The sequence below is a fragment of the Saccostrea cucullata genome, unplaced genomic scaffold (assembly GCF_032062105.1).
Source record: "Saccostrea cucullata isolate Sc308-1 unplaced genomic scaffold, CSIRO_AGI_Scuc_v1 ctg270, whole genome shotgun sequence".
Taxonomy (NCBI): Eukaryota; Metazoa; Mollusca; class Bivalvia; order Ostreida; family Ostreidae; genus Saccostrea; species Saccostrea cuccullata.
Window position 1 is genome coordinate 347,680 of NW_026932876.1, and position 18,554 is coordinate 366,233.

The window sequence follows — 18,554 nt, forward strand, 5'->3', positions numbered from 1 at the left end:
GAGACATGGACGGGGGAAAAATGCAAATGCAGTTCCTGCAGAAACCACAGCGTAGGGCTGCATAGCTGATGAGACAATGTTTAGAAATAGTTGAATTTTCATTTATTTTTGAAATCTATCATTTTGTCTAATGATATCACCTATCTCATTTTATTTCATTGTTTTCTAGTTGTTTTTTTTTTCCTTTAACCTCACAATATGCATATCTTGCCTGTAGGTAGGGACTGACCCAATCACTAGGCAGGATGTGTATTGATGAGGAACATAAATTACTTAAAAATTATTATTATTATTTATTTTTATTTTTTATTCTTTCCTTCGTTCTCAATTTGGTTTAGCTATGTCTGTGTGAATTTAAATTTCCTAAACTTTCAAATTTATTCATTTATCAGGGTTTTTATTTATTTATTTATTTTTAATATTATTAATAATACAATTAGTTATTTTTATCTGAATTTATGAATTGAACTTAGTGCTTAATTTTATTACATGTACTATCATATGACTTTTATTTATTTATTTATAATACTCACGTTATATTTATTTTTGTTTCTCTTAATGCAATCATATTGCTTTTCAAGTTGTCTATTTTTCTTTAACTTATTCTAAAGAAACTATAAATTCTTAAAATTTGTTAAATTCTTAAAATTCATTTTATCTGTCATAATTTTTGTATGTGTATATATGTACATGTGTTTTTGCATGATAATCTATGTGTAAACGTCTTTCTGTGATATTTTAACTGTGATAGTCGGTTAAAGAGCTCTACAGAGCTCATGTTTATTGTTATGTATGTATACAATGCCGACTTTAAATAAAATTTACTTACTTACTTACTTACTTACTTGACATGAACTAAAGAAAAAATAGGGAAAATGGTATTTTGAATTAATAGTTAATAAATCAAATAAAACACTCTCATCAATGATTTAATTTACAAAATATACAATCTAAAGGAAAAAATGTAAATCAAAAACACACCGGATTAATAAAAAACGAAATAAGAGAAAATAAATTCTATAACGAATAATTCATGACACAACCTGTCTTCAAATGCAAGTGGCGCCCTCATCGTGACAACTGAAAAAACAACATGTCTGACAAAGTTGGATTGAGTAATTAAACACGTATTATTACTGTAAGTAATTCATTGTAAATTAAATTCTCTTGACTGTTGGCTTGAGTGTGCAATATAACACTTTTTACAATTTACTGCAATTCTTTGGTAGCGAAGATTACACATAATAACATTACAGCTGATTTTATAAATTTTGTATGAAAGTCTGTTCAACAGGTCCAGAAAAATCACTATATTTAGCTATGTAGCTTAATTTACCTATGTAGCTCTATTTCGGTATTTTAGAATAAGTTTCTGTTTTATGAAAAGCAGACAAAATGTCGCATGAAAATTATGGCTGATATTTTTTTTTAGAAAGGTTTGATAAAAACAACCTAGGGCATAGATAGTAAAAACAATGCCTCTTTTAAAAACTTTTTAATCAAAAAATGCACCTTTATTGTTTGGATAGCTGTTCCCCCACTGGAAGTGCGATAAGGCATTACTAAGTGTGTTTGCATTGCTTTGTGCTGAATTATTACCAAACCTGCAATTATCGTGTTGACCAAAACTGCTTTTCTTTGTTAAAGACTAAAGTAGCTGCTTAAAGGCAGAGATTTTTAAGCACCGCCTTCAAAAATACCTGGTCTGGGTAGCCCTGTCAATCAAGTGCATGAAGGTACATCATTGGATGCTGGAGTCTGATTGACATTTACTTACTGGTCTCTGTGTATACCCTGTACATTTTTGTTTGGGACTCGTGGTGACCTTCTCATTAACGTTTGATCCTTTGATGATTACTGAACATAGTATACAGAAACTGTATTACTATGAGAATTTTAAATTACATGTGAATTAAATATACATGTACCTTTAGTATTTGAAAGGATTATAACATAACATGCATTAAAAAAAATAACCTTTGGTACATAAAACTTTTTTTTCAAATGGAATTTCAATTTTAATTTTAATATGCTAAATGGTAAACCTAAAGTAAAGATGTTATTAATTAAGTGTGTAGGGATGTTTTCAAACAATCAAAATAAATCAATATATGATTGAAAAACCCTTTTACTACTAATTTTCAAATTAACTCAAAATCCCCAACACAGGTAAAGTTTGACACCAGAGGTATTTCACTGTGTATTAAATCACTTCCTGTGTATAGGGATTAGGAGACAGATGACCACAGGTAGACTGCTAGCCCCCAAGGCATTCACACCTGTACAAAATAAGCTCCTCCCTCACCTGGAATTTACCATCCAGTAAAAAATCTCTGCAAGTTTAATCACATATAAACTGTTATACGTAGCCCCAAAACTTTGAGATCTTTGATTGCAATTGCACAAAAGGAGAAACATTTTTAAAAGTGGGTTTTTGGTTAATTGTTTTCAGTCCATTTCAAAGTTGAAAACTAATACTGCCTCATTATGTAACTTTTTGTCTGCTTTTCTTAAAACATAAATTTACTCTGAAATAGCTAAATAAAGCTATATTATATAGGTAAATAAAGCTATATATAGGTAGATTTAGCTATATAGCTAAATATAGTGATTTTCCTACACCTGTTCAAATTATGTTCGCATCAACAGTAAGTATAATTCCCGATGTGTATTGCAACAGAGACATATAAAAGCCATGTCTATGGTTGCAAGTTCTATACTGCAACTCGATACCAATACCAGCTAAAATATATTTCCATTCTCTTCAATTGTATCACTTTTTGCAGTGTTCTACGAATTGTAAGAAAGGACATTTCACATTAAAATTTAAAAAATCCTACAGGGACACAAATTTTAAGACCAACTTATTAATATTTTCATAATTTCTGACTCACACTTTCCCTTTGACCTTGACCTTGTGTCACAGTTTGCATTTACCTTATGTTGACAGTGCGACCTTTAGGGCAAGCACAGATTCTTATTCAGTTTTACTTTAGATAGATTGGTCCTGTCAGATAGGAGTGAAACGGTTCACCGCAGTATTTTTTCTTGGTTCTATACATGGTTCAAAATCTCTACTTTCGGTTTGGTTCGTTTTTTCGGTCGGGATCATCATTCAGTCGGGTTTGGCATAAGGTTTAAACATGCTTCTCTGTATAATTAGTTAAAAATCGTAAATTTTTGTGGACTTAAAAGTTTGTAAAATAATTTTTAACAGTCAAATCAATTAAATTGATTTATTCTATCCATTTTGCACATAAATTAATTGACTAGATTAAGTAAAAGGATGCATAAAACAACAGTTGACTTTGTTTCACAACAGTTGACTTTGTTTCCTTCCATCAAAATGTATCATATCGAAAATAACCGAACCGAGACCAAATTTTACAATACGTATCGAACTGTGAAGGAGAGGCGTATCGTTTCACCCCGTACTATCAAACAGCACGTGTCATTTGATTTGTAGAGTCTGATGTCACATGATATTGTATGTATGTCAAATTACCACATCAACTTTGAACAGTGCGATGTTTATTCAAAAATGTTGAAAGCTTAAAAGAAATGTTTGTTTCCTGTAAAATTTCTCCAAAATGAAAGGTCGGTGGTCAGGAATTTTCTTTTGGTTATGAACAAAAGGGTGGAACATCCTATGACTGAATTAACCATGTTTTATATGTAGAGCGGACATCTAACACGTTTGCTTTGTGGCAGAAAACAAACTTTAAATTGTTGGGGTGGGGGGATTCTTGTTACAATAATGATTACTCTTTAAATTTAAGGTAAATGTTGGACAAGATTAAGTTGGTTATATCAAATAAAGCTAAAATTTATAATTTTTTAATATATAGAATAAAGGTATTTGATCAGAGGCCTAGTCTTCTATTTATGTGCTTTATACAGTGATATATCCATTAAAATCAAGACAAGTTAATTTTTTTCTTGGAATGTCTTGTTATTTGTTACCATCAGTCGGTGAGAACATAGTTTGTGGAGAATGCATTTCACTAAGGATTATGAGACCACAGATAACAGTACTGCTGTAAAAAATATGTTTGGATCAACGTGTCAGGATAAAAACATCTTGTAAAGATCAAGGACATATAGGCAAAGTATAGATCAGAAAATTATGAAACATTTCAAATGTTCTTACTAATTTGTATCAGTGTATGAAGAATGATAAAGTTATTTTGAAAAGTTATTTTGAAACCAAGGTAATTGCAAAATAAGCAATAGTGATGTCAAGGTCACAGGAATGGTGAACAATATAAAATCATAATACCAGAGACATGTCTCTGAAATACATTTTAATTGTCCTAATTAATTTGTATGTTATAAATGAATAAAATATAATGAAAATATCTTCAATAATTTCCCAGCAGTTAATATAACTGCAAGCACAGCGAGCAAATTTGAAAAATTGGACATTGCAGTGCACATTGTACAAACAGACAAAGATACATGTTGCCATGGTGAGAGGGTGTAACAGAGTAAGAACCTCGTCTTCTCTATTACAGTGACTTTTCCAATGATTTTCAGCATATTTTTATCAAACTTAATACATTTTTGAGAAATGAATTCAATTTTAAAATGATTTGTTTTTATACCCCCCCCCCCCCCCCCCCCGCAAACGAAGTTTGGGGGGGTATATAGAAATCACCTTGTCCGTCTGTCTGTCTAGCTGTCTAGCTGTCCGTCTGTCTGTGCAATCGTGTCCGGTCCATATCTTTCTTACAGAGGGACATTAGAATCTACTACTCCACACAAAGATTGCCCATGACCTAAGGGTGTGTCATGACCTTGACCCAAGGTCATTTGGGGGAAATTGTGTCTGTGTCCATATCTTTCTTATAAATAAACTTGGTAGGTTTTCATTTCACACAAAGATTGCCCATGACCTAAGGGTGTGTCATGACCTTGACCCAAGGCCATTTGGGGAAGTTCAAGGTCACTAGAAGAAAAATTTCATACTTCGTGTCTGGTCCATATCTTTCTTATGGATAAACTTGGTAGGTTGTCATTTCACACAAAGATTGCCCATGACCTAAGGTAGTGCCATGACCTTGACCCAATGTCATTTGGGGAAGTTCAAGGTCACTGGAAGAAAAAATTCATAATTCATGTATGGTCCATATCTTTCTGATGGATAAACTGAGTAGGTTCTCATTTCACACAAAGATAGCCCATGACCCGAGGGTTTGTCTTGAACTTGACCCAAGGTCATTTGGGGAAGTTCAAGGTCATTGGAAGTAAAATTCATAATTTGTGTCCGGTCCATATCTTTCTTATGGATAAACTTGGTAGGTTCTCATTTCACACAAAGATTGCCCATGACCCAAGGGTGTGTCATGACCTTGACCCAAGGTCATTTGGGGAAGTTCAAGGTCACTGGAAGAAAAAATTTATAATTCGTGTCTGGTCCATATCTTTCTTATGGAAAAACTTACTTCTGAAAAACCCAGCGGGGGGTATTTTGTCCCGTTTGGACAGTTCTAGTTCAATTTTCCCTTTGAGTATTTGACCTTGACATTCCCAATAACCTTTTACTTTTATCCTCATTTTTGCATGTTTTATTCATTCTATGATTATTACAGTGTATTTTATTGTAAACTAGTGAATCTCAAATATTCTAACCAAGATGAGAGGAAAGTAGTTACAGATTTGTTTTTACAGTGGGGTAAAAACTCACATTTAACTGTAACTCGAATTTCAGAACAAACAAAATATTTTAGTTTTCCAGTTTTAGTATGGAATATTTAAACACATGACAGAACACTTAAAATCTCCAACAATTTCTGCAAGACAAGAATTTAAAATCCCTTTAAAGTGATACGCTCAGTTGTTTGATTATTTTTTTTTTCTTAATCAGAGTGATCGCTTTTCATGTATGCAGATTCCTCTTCTTTGATGCCCATTTTGGTTATAGTAACATAAACAATTAATTTATTTCTGATCTCATGTAATTCCATCAGCAGTCAATAAGGAATAGACTGTTTTATACCCAGTCTGTATATAGATATAGAGATAATGGTAACAATGATTTTAGTGGTACCTGTCTAACTTGCACTTAAAAAACCTTGAGATATCAACAAGTTAAAATTATAGTAATTCATTTTCTTTTCTCTTGCTATAGGACTTGATGAGGAAATGATACCTTATAAAGTTTTTAATACATACTTATAAAGACATACACAATGGACAGAAGTTTAGGGTAAGTAAGCTCTATTTCTACTTGTTTTAGATGAAACAGATTCTATGTTTGGCATGTGTTATTATGCAATCTTTGCATAAAAGATACATAAATTTTAGGACATTCTATTTCAGTTCTGTTCTAACTTATCAATGAATATATCTATACACATTATACAGTACATCTGCTTATCATTATAAAATTCTGTTACTTGCTTAATTTGGTAGGTCTCGACTGCAGACATTGTTTCAACAATTGGAAAAGATCGGGGGCAAGCAGGCAAGAAACCAGACTAGCACTGAGGACCTACAGTCGATTAGATATGTCACTACTAAAATCTACCAGATTCTCAACTCACAAGGTAGCCATTAAATTTACAAATAAAATATGTTTCCTCCAAGGATTCCACATGTAGGTTACAATTGTACTTAATATGGACATGTGCCAATATGAATACTACAAAAAAAGGGTTGTAATCAGCAAACAAACTGTATCTTTTTTTTTACTCATATACTGGTATGTTTTGACATTGTTTTTCATATCAGCATTCGTTAATTAAGATCAGTGAGTTTTGGATAAAGGAAATCAATTATTCTCTAAAAACTTTACCATTTTTCATGTGGGCATAAAAAAGAGAATAAAGGTTGAAAGGTTAACGACATTAGAGAGAAATCTATTTTCTAGCCTCTGGTAATATACAGAGTCCTGGTAAGTACAGATTCTGATGCATGTAAGTAATTGATTGACAACAGAGGTGACTTCATCATTTTATCATTACATAATATATGTCAATTTGACAACAATTCTGACAAATCTGAAAGGCCCAAAAATTTAATATTGTATAAGAATTGCATTACATGTATCAGGTGTTATAATAATATTTTGGGCATTATTTGGAGAATGCTTTTATAATTCCTTGGAAATTGTTGAAAAAGAAAAAACTACTACACATGAAGCCATTTGATTGACGTTGAAATTTTAATATTTGAGCATGGTTTTGGTAGTGTAATAGGCTATACGGATTTCTAGAGGGTGAACTAACAAGAATTTCTGACACTTATTAAATATGGACTAAAACAATCACATTAATCAGATGCTTGATTGCCATGTTTCTGTAACACTTGATTTAACGAGAGGAATGCATTTCCTACAGACAAAGCTCACAGGGACACAGTCATTAAGAACTCGGGATGGATCGATCTAATTCTGGCTACTTTAAAGGTAAATATCATGATCAGTTTTCAGGCTTTTATGTTTGTTTAATGATTACTTCAAAGTAATGTATATTCACTGCTAGATTACTTGTAATCTCTTGTGTAAACAAGCCATTTTAAATTAACTTGTAAAGAAAATACAGACAGTGAATGAATATAGATATATCTTGTATTTTTTTATATATATAGAACACAAGTGACAGAGCTGTACTTTTGAACACAATACAGATTTTAGCAGAAATTGTAGGGAAAACTCGTGAGTAAATAAAGATATACAAAGTATATTCTTAAATGGAAGAAATATGGTCAGTCACATTACCCAGTTGAATGTTAGAATGGTGAACCAAAGAAAATAATTAATGTCACACTTTAGATAATTAAGAAAAAAAATAGTTGAAAATAGAAAGAGTGATACATGACCAAATTATTCATTTTAAAAGACATATCAGAATCAGACCAATTCCTGTATGAGCTGTATATATTACAAAGCTACATCTTTGTATAACAGATAATATTAAACATTAGCTGTTCTTTTGCTTTAATGGCCTTTCATTCTTTTCACAGAGGTTGGTAAACGAGCCAGTGTGCTAGTGAGTGCCAATGCCACCAACATTTTATTCCAGCTGGTCTATAGAGAGGCTGAGGACCAAATGTCCACCGACGAAACCATGATGCTGGCTCACTACATCCTGGGAAAACTCTCCCAGAAAGGTGAATATTGGAACTTCTAAAAGCAGTGTTAATCAATTCTTATTTGTCTGTAAATTGATTTTTTTTTGTTTAAAAATTAAAGTGATTGTCTTTTCATTCTCTATTATTTCAGACCGTAAATTTGCAACCAAAGCAAGACTTAACTTGGTCCTGTTAATCACTCTGAATTTGATCAAGAATAATCTGTACAACTTTAAGAATCTTCAGTCATTACTACAGGTGTTCAAAGCCTACACAAACAATAGTAAGTCTGGCTTTTATATCATTTTCTTCTTATGTACCTGTGTTTATAAAGCTTGTTATTTTTAAGGATAAAGGAAACGGTAAAAGTTTGTACATGTATTTCAATACCTTTATGAATTTGATTAAAACTTCTTTTATTTTTAAGACTGATATAATTCTGTTTTTGTGACAGGTGTGAATGCCTCCTACCTGGGGAAGCAGAACTCCATTCCTCCCATGTTCCGCGTGATCCAGCAATGTGGGAGGAAACACACAGCGATCCTGAAGCTGGCGCTGGACATCCTGACAAACCTCACCAAGTCAAGTAAACACCCCCCTCTCACTGTACTCAGCTCACTGTACTTAGTCTGTTGTATAAAAATCAAAGTTGTAAAGGCTTCACAGTACATGTTACTGCTTAATGTTTGGGGTTCATTTTTTTGCAAAGTATCTTCGAAGAAAAGATATGCATGATTTTAGTGTCTGTAAATCTTTTGTAAAACTGTCAGAAATGTAGTATTGTGTAATTGTTGTATGCTATATTGTGAAGCTTTGGTACCTTGGCAATGTTAAGATGAAGAGACATATTTTATCAGGGAACAATGCAGCAAGAACGATAGGTGGGGAGCACGTCCCACATCTATTGGCACTGTACCATGAATGGCACCAGCTGGACACCAAACACAGACATGTCAGTCTCAGGAAAGCCATCCTAAACATCCTGAAAAATATCACCAATCTCCGTAAGTCACTGAAAGCTATCCTAAACATCCTGAAAAATATCACCAATCCCTGTAAGTCACAAAAACTGTCTTAAACATCGTAAGTCACTGAAAGCCATCCTAAACATCCTGAAAAATATCACCAATCTTTGTAAGTCACAAAAACTGTCTTAAACATCCTGAAAATGTCACCAATCTTCGTAAGTCACTGAAAGCTATCCTAAACATCCTGAAAAATATCACCAATCTTCATAAGTCACTAAGCACTGGCTTTTGTTTTGATGACTCGCTCAGTGAAATGTGTTAACACTTTCTTTTCACTTGGATTATTTTGGAAGTGTGTTGAATAGTTATGTAAGTTGCTATTATTATGAACCAGAATAAAGGCATGTAATGCATACACTTTATGAAAATCTCTATCTTTAAAATGTCCATTATAAAAGCATCTCAATTCAATCTGTCTAAGCAAAAAAATTGTCCAAGACCTTATAAACGAATTGATCAATATCAATTGATAAATGCATTAGAGCTCACTCGAGCTTATGAATATAATTCAGTGTAAAAAGAACACTCTCAAAGTCCAATGTCTATTTATAAATTCCAAAACCCCTATCCATCTCTTATCCTCAAAACTGAAAATGTACATTTGAAAGTGACTAACGAGAGAATGTATTGCAATTATTCTAGGGACTGTAAAGTATTTACTAAGGTAATTTACAAAAACATTGGTTATAGCAGGAAGAGGATATTTACTAAACAGTAGTTGTCAGCAGTTTTAAGTTGGTAATCAGGTCAATAGTGAAAAGAATTTCAGTTGAGGAGTGTAGGGGTAGTTTTATTCAAGTAGTATTCAGGTAGAATATGATTTTCATTCTTCCTGAATCCATACTGGTCGGAGAGCTAAAATTTACTGAGTCTCTTAAATTAAGCTTGGAGAATATGTGGAATAAGATAGGTTTAGATAAAACACTATAAGCCCTGAGTGAGTTACTGCTCCCTCCTTTAGGCTCTGGGAGGAAGGCCCTGGCTGATGCTAATGGGATCCAGGTCCTGTATGACAGTGCCCTGGAGGTGATAGATTGTCGGGAGATGGAGAGCTTGATTCTTCTGGCCAGCGTTATCATGAGGAAGTGCTGTCCCAGAAATAAACTGCCCCTAGACAATCTACAGAGTCCATACTGCCAGGAACTGCCCGAGTCTGACCTGTATCCAACAGGACAAGGTAAGATTGGAGTTATTTAACATACAAATCACAGAGCATCGTATTTTAATGTCGCCTTATTTTCTGAGATAGTGACATGTATTACAGTATTTTTTACCAAATCAAAATTTTCATAAAGTTTGATTATTGTTACAAATAGCATATACAAATAATTTTATGATGTGAAATACATACATATAGTCATGAATTATTTGTGAGAAAACTTTCTTGCATAATTTATATGGAAAAATTAAGTTCTCTTGAATATAAAATGATGTACAGTATAGTATATAAAAAATATAAGGAATATCATGTTTCATAGATTGTATCCCTGAGTCTTATTATCTGACAAGTCTTTTTATCTGTAGATGGGTTGAATGACAATGGTTTTAATGGTAACTCCCCGGACAGTGATAACAGCTCACTAGAGGAGGATGACGACATTGATTCCGATGATGAAAGGTTCAAAACAGAGGACCATTCAGAAGAGGTAGGAATACAGATAAAATGTTGAAAATGACTTAAGTAGTCCATTTCCCACAGATTATAGAAAAGCTTATACCAGAGGTATGTCAGTTTGTCTTTTGACTATATATGAATTTCCCGTGTTTAGGCTGAGGATGATGCCACTGAAGCACCAGAGCCATACAAGAGAACTCCAGAGGACCTGAGAATGTACGACAATTTCTTCCCAGAACTGTTTGAAATTGAGGTCAGTCTGATTGTTTTAAGAAGTTAAAACTTCAGTATTTCATAACAATTTATCTGTTTAAATCAGATTCAATTTCTGAAAATAAATTCTTTGAGGTTATCCCTTACCAGTTCAGTGAGCTTTGCTCTGATAAGGAAAATATAAATTTCAGCCCCAGGATGATGATGAGCCGTCAGCTTCTATTTATATCCCCACGGGTAACATAGACTCCTACGGAACTGTTCCTTCTGAGCCTGAGCCCAGACAAACTGCTGTCAGAATGCCAACAGCCTCCAGTTACTCCAGCTCTAAAAGTAGTGGCTACAGCTCCTTACATTACGATACACCAGACTACGAGTCTTACGGTGCTACGCGGTGTGACTCCGCCACTGCCATCAACCTTAAAACCGGAACCAGTGTGTTCTCATTGGACGGACCCTTATCTCAACCAGCCAAAGCCCCGCCCAGTGCCAAACCCAAACAACTGCTGCAAAAATCAAACAGTTCCTCCTCCTCACTTCGTAAGCAGAAAGGAAGTAAGAAAATAGCAAAAGACAAAAAGAAGAAGAGTTCTTCCTCCTTGTCTTCTCCAGCCAGTACAGGAGTGAGGCTGAATGAAGCAGAGACCGAGTTCTGTAATGCGTTGTGTATCACCCCATTCCCCTCCTCCAGTAAGGAGTTTGACCTTGATCGGGAGGGGTACAGCAGTGATGAGGAGGAGATGGACCAGTGCCTTCACAGCCCCATCGTATTCCAGGAACTGGCTGGTGCCACCAAGAGTGTCTTCAGGTTTGAGAAGCTGGCATATCCAGACTTAGTGGGAGGGAAATCCCCACCTAGTCTGGAGGGACTGTATCACAGAAAATTTGGAGTTCAGAGGTTTGTATACACTCCTCAACTCGGTATAGAACAAAATGTATACAGTATTCTTTGTGAATTCTAAGGATAAGAATGAAATTTTTTAGTACATTTATAAGAAAATGTTTTGTTGTAGGATGAAAGTGTTTGAGGACATAGACAGAATGATCCACCCAGAACATGTTATAGACCGCGTGGTGTATGATGTGGATACCGTGGTAGCCCGGGCCTCTAGTGCCTACTCCCCATCTAACTCTAACCTCAGTAACAGGGACCAGATGAGGTAACACTGTCAACTTAGTTCTAGTAGATATTGTACTAGATCACCACCAGATTTTGTTGTAACAGTAGTTAAAGCAACAATATGAATCATTTAATTTTAATGGAGTCAAAGATTGGAACATCTAACCAACAGAAATGAAAAATGTTTTAAATATAAGTATAAGGACCCCATTGGGAATAAGTCTTTGGCTTTCATGGCTTATTCTTGGTTCACCACTAGAAAATAAAATTACCATCTCTTATTTTATGGCACTGAAATCCATGTAAATCTCTTATTTGACTTTCAACTGGCATATTATTGTTTTTGCTTAAGGGCTATTTTGCAATAACAAGTACTTACAAAAAAAAGGCACCTGCAGTACACACTGCATGATTTTTTTTTACCTAAAATGTAGGTTACCTGTTTTTTTTATCAACAGGATAGGAAGTCGACTTGAGGCTGGTGGGTCTGCTTCATTACGTTTTAATTCACAGTTTGAGAGTGGCAATCTCAGGAAGGCCATCTGGGTAAGAACACAAGGCACTGTCAGTAAACCTGGCTGTATTACTGTAATAACAGTTTGAGTATGACCCTATTACTATGTCTATTTATAAGTTCAAGAGTTTGAGTTTGACCTTATTTCTGTATCTGTTTATAGGTTCGAGAGTTTGAGTATGACCTTATTTTAAACCCAGATGTGAACACCAATCACCACCACCAGTGGTTCTATTTTGAGGTCAGCAATATGATTGCTGATGTGCCTTATAGGTTTAACATTGTCAACTGTGAGAAACTCAACAGCCAGTTTAACTTTGGTAGGTTTCAGATACTCTTAAGGATCCTTAGAAGATTTATTATGAAAAGTGATGGAATAAAATTTTGTTACTAATTGTTAAACATTATAAACATTGTAATATACTAATACATACTAACAAACTTAAATTTTTCTTGAAGAACTTCATTTTGTGGGGGGAAAATGTACAATTGTAATATTGATTTATTCAATTAAAAAAAAAAAAAAGCTAGATTTGACTCCTATATCTGTAGGAATGAAACCGGTGATGTTTTCTGTGACTGAAGCCATGGATGGAAAGCCATATTGGTTTAGGAAGGGCTCCACCATCTGTTACTATAAAAATCACTTCACTCGCAGTGCCCAGGCAACGGGGGGAGTCAAGGGAAAGACTTATTATACTGCCACCTTCACTGTGACTTTCAAACATGACAAAGACATCTGTTACCTAGCATACCACTATCCTTACACATTTACCACTCTACAGACCCATCTGAACCTGTGGGAGCAGTATCTAGACCATACTCAGATCTTCTTCAGGAAACAGACCCTCTGTAATACAATCACTGGTAACGGGGTCCCTGTCCTCACCATTACAGCCCAGCCCAAGTCACTGAGCAAGGACTTTGTGGATGACCTCAGTAAGTATTACAGCCCAAGTCACTGAGCAAGGACTTTGTGGATGACCTCAGTAAGTATTACAGCCCAAGTCGCTGAGAAAGGACTTGTAGATAACCTCAGTTAGTATATTGGTTCAGCCCAAATCACGTCCCTTAACTTGGCACTGGAAGCAAATTTTTAAAAAATCTCTCGGATAAAATAACTTCAGATAAAAACACATAGTTCCTATAAATTTCATGAAAATCCACCCATAATTGGACTTGTTTATGACTCCAGTAAGTATAACAGTCCAGTTAGTGTCACTCATACTACAGGCCAAACAGCTGAGCAAGACTGTTGAAGGATCACATATTAATTTAAAAAAAGAGAATTTCTGTCAGAACATCATAAACATCCACTTTGCTTTAGTAACTAAAGCTCACTTTTTGATGACATATTTGAAATAGCATTACATGTTACAGATATATAACATAAGTTAATTTTTGTACTTACTTTTTGTCACAGGAAGTAGACCATACATATTTCTATCAGGAAGAGTTCATCCAGGAGAAAGTAACTCTAGCTGGGTCATGAAAGGTAACTTGAGACATTTTAACCTGCAGAGCATGACACTTATATGGCACCTGTATTTCTATATGAAATCAAAGAAGAAATGCATAATACATGTATAATCTATATGGATTCTGGTTCTGCAGGCACAATAGATTTCCTGTTGAGCAAGAGACCTGCAGCCCAGCTACTGAGAGAGACCTACATCTTTAAGATTGTCCCCATGCTAAATCCTGATGGTGTCATCAATGGATGGTAAAGTGACTTTGTGCTCTCATGTTTTGCCTGTAATTTAAAGAGAGAAACTCTGATTGCTGAAGAATTACTAACATTTTGATATTACCTATATATTACAGTCACAGATTAGCTATATACAACCCTTTACAGTCCTATATATCTACCAGATGTTCAACCGCAGCAGAAGATAAAACTGAACAGAAGATGAAAATTCATCAACATCTTATAAAGAAAGACTAAAACACTAATGGACAACCCTTGTCCTAAACTCGTCATTTACGTTACGTTACGTTAGCCGTAGATTGTTTCGCATGTGAAACGAACGGGAAGCATTTAATACTTTTCCTTCTTTGTTATTACATATAACATTTAAAAAATTAAACAGTCTCTTTTCCTAAACTATTCTTTAAAAATGTATGCTCTTGCTACATCAGTGAAAAATTGTCATTTATGTGAAAGGATTATTTAGAATCATGCAGTGCCGATTTATGCAAAGCAGGTTTAATACCGTAACGAAATCAATACAGTATACTTTTACTCTGGTTAAATTAATTGTAAAAAAAAATGTATACAAATGATAGGCTACACAAAATTTTAGGTAAGTTCCTATGGTAAGCATGTAAAACAAGTGAACTCTGATGAAAATTCAACATGTAGCATTCGTAGAAAATAACTATATATAGCTTTCCATTAGTTTAAATAAAAGGAATAAAATCCCATTGAAATATTTCAACATATAGTTTGTCTGCCTTCTGCATCTGGCCTCTGATTTTCAGGTTTTCTGTGACTACCATGGTCATTCCAGAAGAAAGAACATTTTTATTTATGGCTGCTGTCCCACCCTGTCCTACATACAGAATGACACCAAAAATCCAGCATGCACAGGAAATAAGACAGAGGATAATTCATTTAAGGTAAACTTCATGGCTTATTTTTAGGTCACTCAAGGTTCTTGGTTAACGGCTGTGATCAGTTCTTGTCCATTGCTTGTGTTATGAAATGTGTGTAAATTTTTGGATATTAAAGTTTTTTCTCTCTGTGTGTTAATTAGTTCATTTTTATATACTGCAGTAACTATAGGCACAAAAATTGATTGATTGACCCTGTTTATGGAGTGAATTCCATCAACATAACTTTAGTGTTAATCTTAAAAATGATAATGATTTATAAATGTGTCAAGTAATAAAGTTGTTGAGGTTTACTGTTTACTGAAAAGTTTTCTTTTTTCCAGACATTACCCAGAATCCTTCATCTGACCTCACCCGTGTTTTCATGGCAGAATTGTAGCTTTGTAGTAGAGAAAGCAAAGGAAACCACTGCTCGTGTGGTGGTGTGGCGACAGATTGGTGTTATACGCAGTTATACTATGGAAAGCTCATACTGTGGCATTGACAAGGACGGAAAATTCAAGGTCGGAATCTAATTAGTTATATTTCAGTGTTGCGATAATGTCATTTCCATTATCATATTTCTTTGATGTAGTTTTCTACTCTTCAGTAAATCACTAACAGTGAATTGTGAGAGAGTGGTATAATGCTAGAAATGGAAAAGGGCAACTTATCTGATAAGATGTTCATGTTGAGAAACAGACAGCTAAGTTTGTAGAAGAATGGTCAGCAACAAATAGTATTAGTATTAATTCAGAGTACTAGTATCTGTATACATGTATTATGATTTGACCTTTACAGGACCAGCATATTTCTACCTTTATGTTGGAGGAGATGGGACAGAAGTTTTGTGAGGGACTACTGAGACTGAAGACCAGACACTCGGGAAAGGATCAAGCAGTGTCCCTCCCATTCATGGAGGGAGGACCCTCCTCTAATGAGCCCACTCAAGAATCTGGGTATGTGTACTGTTATTATTTACCTGAGACTTAGCAGGGTTAGGATGTCCTTGATTAAGTCACCTGTCTTACTACAAATCTATCAATACCTCAGTTTTTCAGTAGTGATGCCATTGCTGGCATGTGGTAGCAAATTAATTTATGTACTTTTCTGCTTGAAACTCTTGTCAAACCTACTGCAAACAGAGTTTTGGGAGTATGTTGGGTAACCCTGTTTGTCTGTGCAATCATGTTAGGGCTATGCCTTTGTAATGAAGAAGCTCTTATTTAGATTAAGAGTATGTGACCCGAGGGCTTGTCATGACCTTGACCCAAAACCATTCTGACAAGTTGAAGGACACTGACAGAAAAATTGTAAAAGATCTGAAGGTTTGTCATGATCTTTACTGAATGTCATTCCGTTAAGTCTAGAGTCAAAGAAATTATATGATTCTTGCACAGTTTATAATTTCCCTTTAGAGAAAATTTGGCAATTCATATTGCATTGACTTGAAGGAAATGTCAAGATGTTGAACCATGCGGTATCATTTGATCAAGTTTAAAATTGCTCAAAAAAATGTTTAATTTCTGTGTTGGGCAATCTTATGATGAAAAGCATTAGTGGCTTATGTTGCATATGATCTAGGGGGTATTTATTGACCATGACTCAGGGTTATTCTAGCAAGTTCAACATCCCTGAAAACACAGTGATTTATCTGCGTCCTACCTAGAACTTTTAAAGGGAGACTAATTGGAATTTGACACTAAGAGTGCTTATGACTAAAGGCTGTGATGTGGTTTTTAGATCAGGGTCACCTTGGAAAATTCAAGATCATGTTTATAAAACCATTATTTTCATAAAATCAGAATTTTTAGCAGCTTTTACATTTGGTTCGTAAATAATGTGTTACACAGATAGCTGATGTTATTCACAAGTTAATTAAGGAATGAAGCATATTTCAATTTATGTTATACAATATAACATAACTTGGGACAGTTTACACTTTATAAACCACAAAGCGGTTAATAAAAAGCATAAACTGCCCAATGTTATGTTATATTGTATAACATAAATAGAAATAAGCTTCATTCCTTATAATTTAATTTCGTTGTTGACAATGAGAAAATTTTATGCTTCATATTGAGCATATTTTAAAAGTAACATCAAGCAGAGTAATACGCTTTTTACAAAACTCATTGTGACATAGGCAACTTTTGTTATACGAAATGGATTATATTTTTTACCCAATCAAATGACGTGTTACAACTAAAATTAAATAATTGTAATCTATTGATAGCTCCGATGAATTGCTGGCAGAGGCTGATGAAGATATAAACCTCCCTGATGAACAAATCCTTTACGGGGCTGAGGATGAGGAATATGATGAGGATGATGAAGATGAAATGTACGAGGAAGATGAAACTTATGATGATGACAGGAATTAAACAAAGAAGATTCTGAATGGATCCAGAGAAGGGTGGAATTATGGTGGAATTAAACCTAAATGAGTGCTTAAGGCTTGTGATTAGTGATTAGTAAAATGTATACAATGGACATAGAGATTGTCATAGAATGGAGATTCATAAAGGTTGTTATGTAGGGAAAAAAGAGATATCCGTGATGTCAAACAAGGTAGCTACCAAAAGAAAGAAGATAGAGATCTGTTTGTGTTTGCATTTATGGCAATCAATTGCTTATTGATCACCATATACAGTGTACATGTATTGAGTCAGTTTTTTGTTTTTCACAGAGGTAACTTCATATAACATAGGTTGTTTTTTTTTTATGAATTTTTATTTCACATACATGTAATTATTAATAAGTCTTCAGCATTGGTGATATTTGAATTCAAATTTTAACTTAGGAAATATATCTGACAGCTGATTTAATTCTTTTAAATGCATTCAGTAAGTAGTCTCTTTTGTTATCTATTGTGTGCAGTAGAGATTCCAAGATGAGGCCAAAAAAAAATTAATTAATAGTTTCTCAGGCCAAAAAATTCAAAATTCAATGCGGCAGGCAGGCTTCTTTTTTTTTTTTTTTTTTTTTTGGGAAGCAGGTTTTACAACTTTTTTTTTGTAAGTCATTTGTGCAGTAAAATCATAATATCTACTAATTCTTAAGTTTTATTCTCTGAAATTAGTTATAATATGCATTCAACTTTAAATAATGTTATTCCAAACATTTATTTAAAAGTTAACTGATAAAACACTTTATATTTAGAAGAAATATATTGTTTTTCTAATAAAAACGTCTTTCTTAGCATTTATGAACAGGGGAATAACTCGATTTTCTTTTTCAACTTAGAAAAATAGAAAATTGAGTTATTTCCCTTTTCAATATGTCAATAAAATTGATCAATGCGGCTGTTTTTGAACTGATGCGGCGGTGCCTGAGAAACTATTGATTAATTTGTTTTGGCCTAAATGCCTCAATGAAGCTTCATTGTTTATCATAGTA

The 18,554-nt window shown here is 34.1% G+C and overlaps 1 protein-coding gene across 1 annotated transcript; it reads left to right on the forward strand.

The window, feature by feature from the left end:
- Nucleotides 1–979: 979 nt before the first annotated feature.
- Nucleotides 980–18,312, forward strand: LOC134236379 (cytosolic carboxypeptidase 1-like). Its single transcript, XM_062718541.1, has 25 exons — nucleotides 980–1,138; nucleotides 6,131–6,208; nucleotides 6,415–6,548; nucleotides 6,872–6,895; nucleotides 7,341–7,408; nucleotides 7,591–7,657; nucleotides 7,966–8,112; nucleotides 8,225–8,356; nucleotides 8,528–8,659; nucleotides 8,931–9,077; nucleotides 10,063–10,278; nucleotides 10,626–10,747; nucleotides 10,871–10,969; nucleotides 11,121–11,827; nucleotides 11,943–12,089; nucleotides 12,508–12,595; nucleotides 12,727–12,883; nucleotides 13,116–13,502; nucleotides 13,987–14,058; nucleotides 14,178–14,286; nucleotides 14,768–14,777; nucleotides 15,009–15,182; nucleotides 15,500–15,679; nucleotides 15,957–16,114; nucleotides 17,392–18,312. The coding sequence occupies exons 2-25, from the start codon at nucleotides 6,192–6,194 to the stop codon at nucleotides 17,537–17,539; spliced, it is 3,642 nt and encodes a 1,213-aa protein (XP_062574525.1). The 5' UTR covers nucleotides 980–1,138; nucleotides 6,131–6,191; the 3' UTR covers nucleotides 17,540–18,312.
- The last annotated feature ends 242 nt before the right edge of the window (nucleotides 18,313–18,554 follow it).

Coding starts and splice junctions, on each gene's coding strand:
- LOC134236379 (XM_062718541.1), top strand. Junction 8,660..8,930: donor GACAAACCTCACCAAGTCAA/GTAAACACCCCC, acceptor ATATTTTATCAG/GGAACAATGCAGCAAGAACG. Junction 12,090..12,507: donor AGTAACAGGGACCAGATGAG/GTAACACTGTCA, acceptor TTTTATCAACAG/GATAGGAAGTCGACTTGAGG.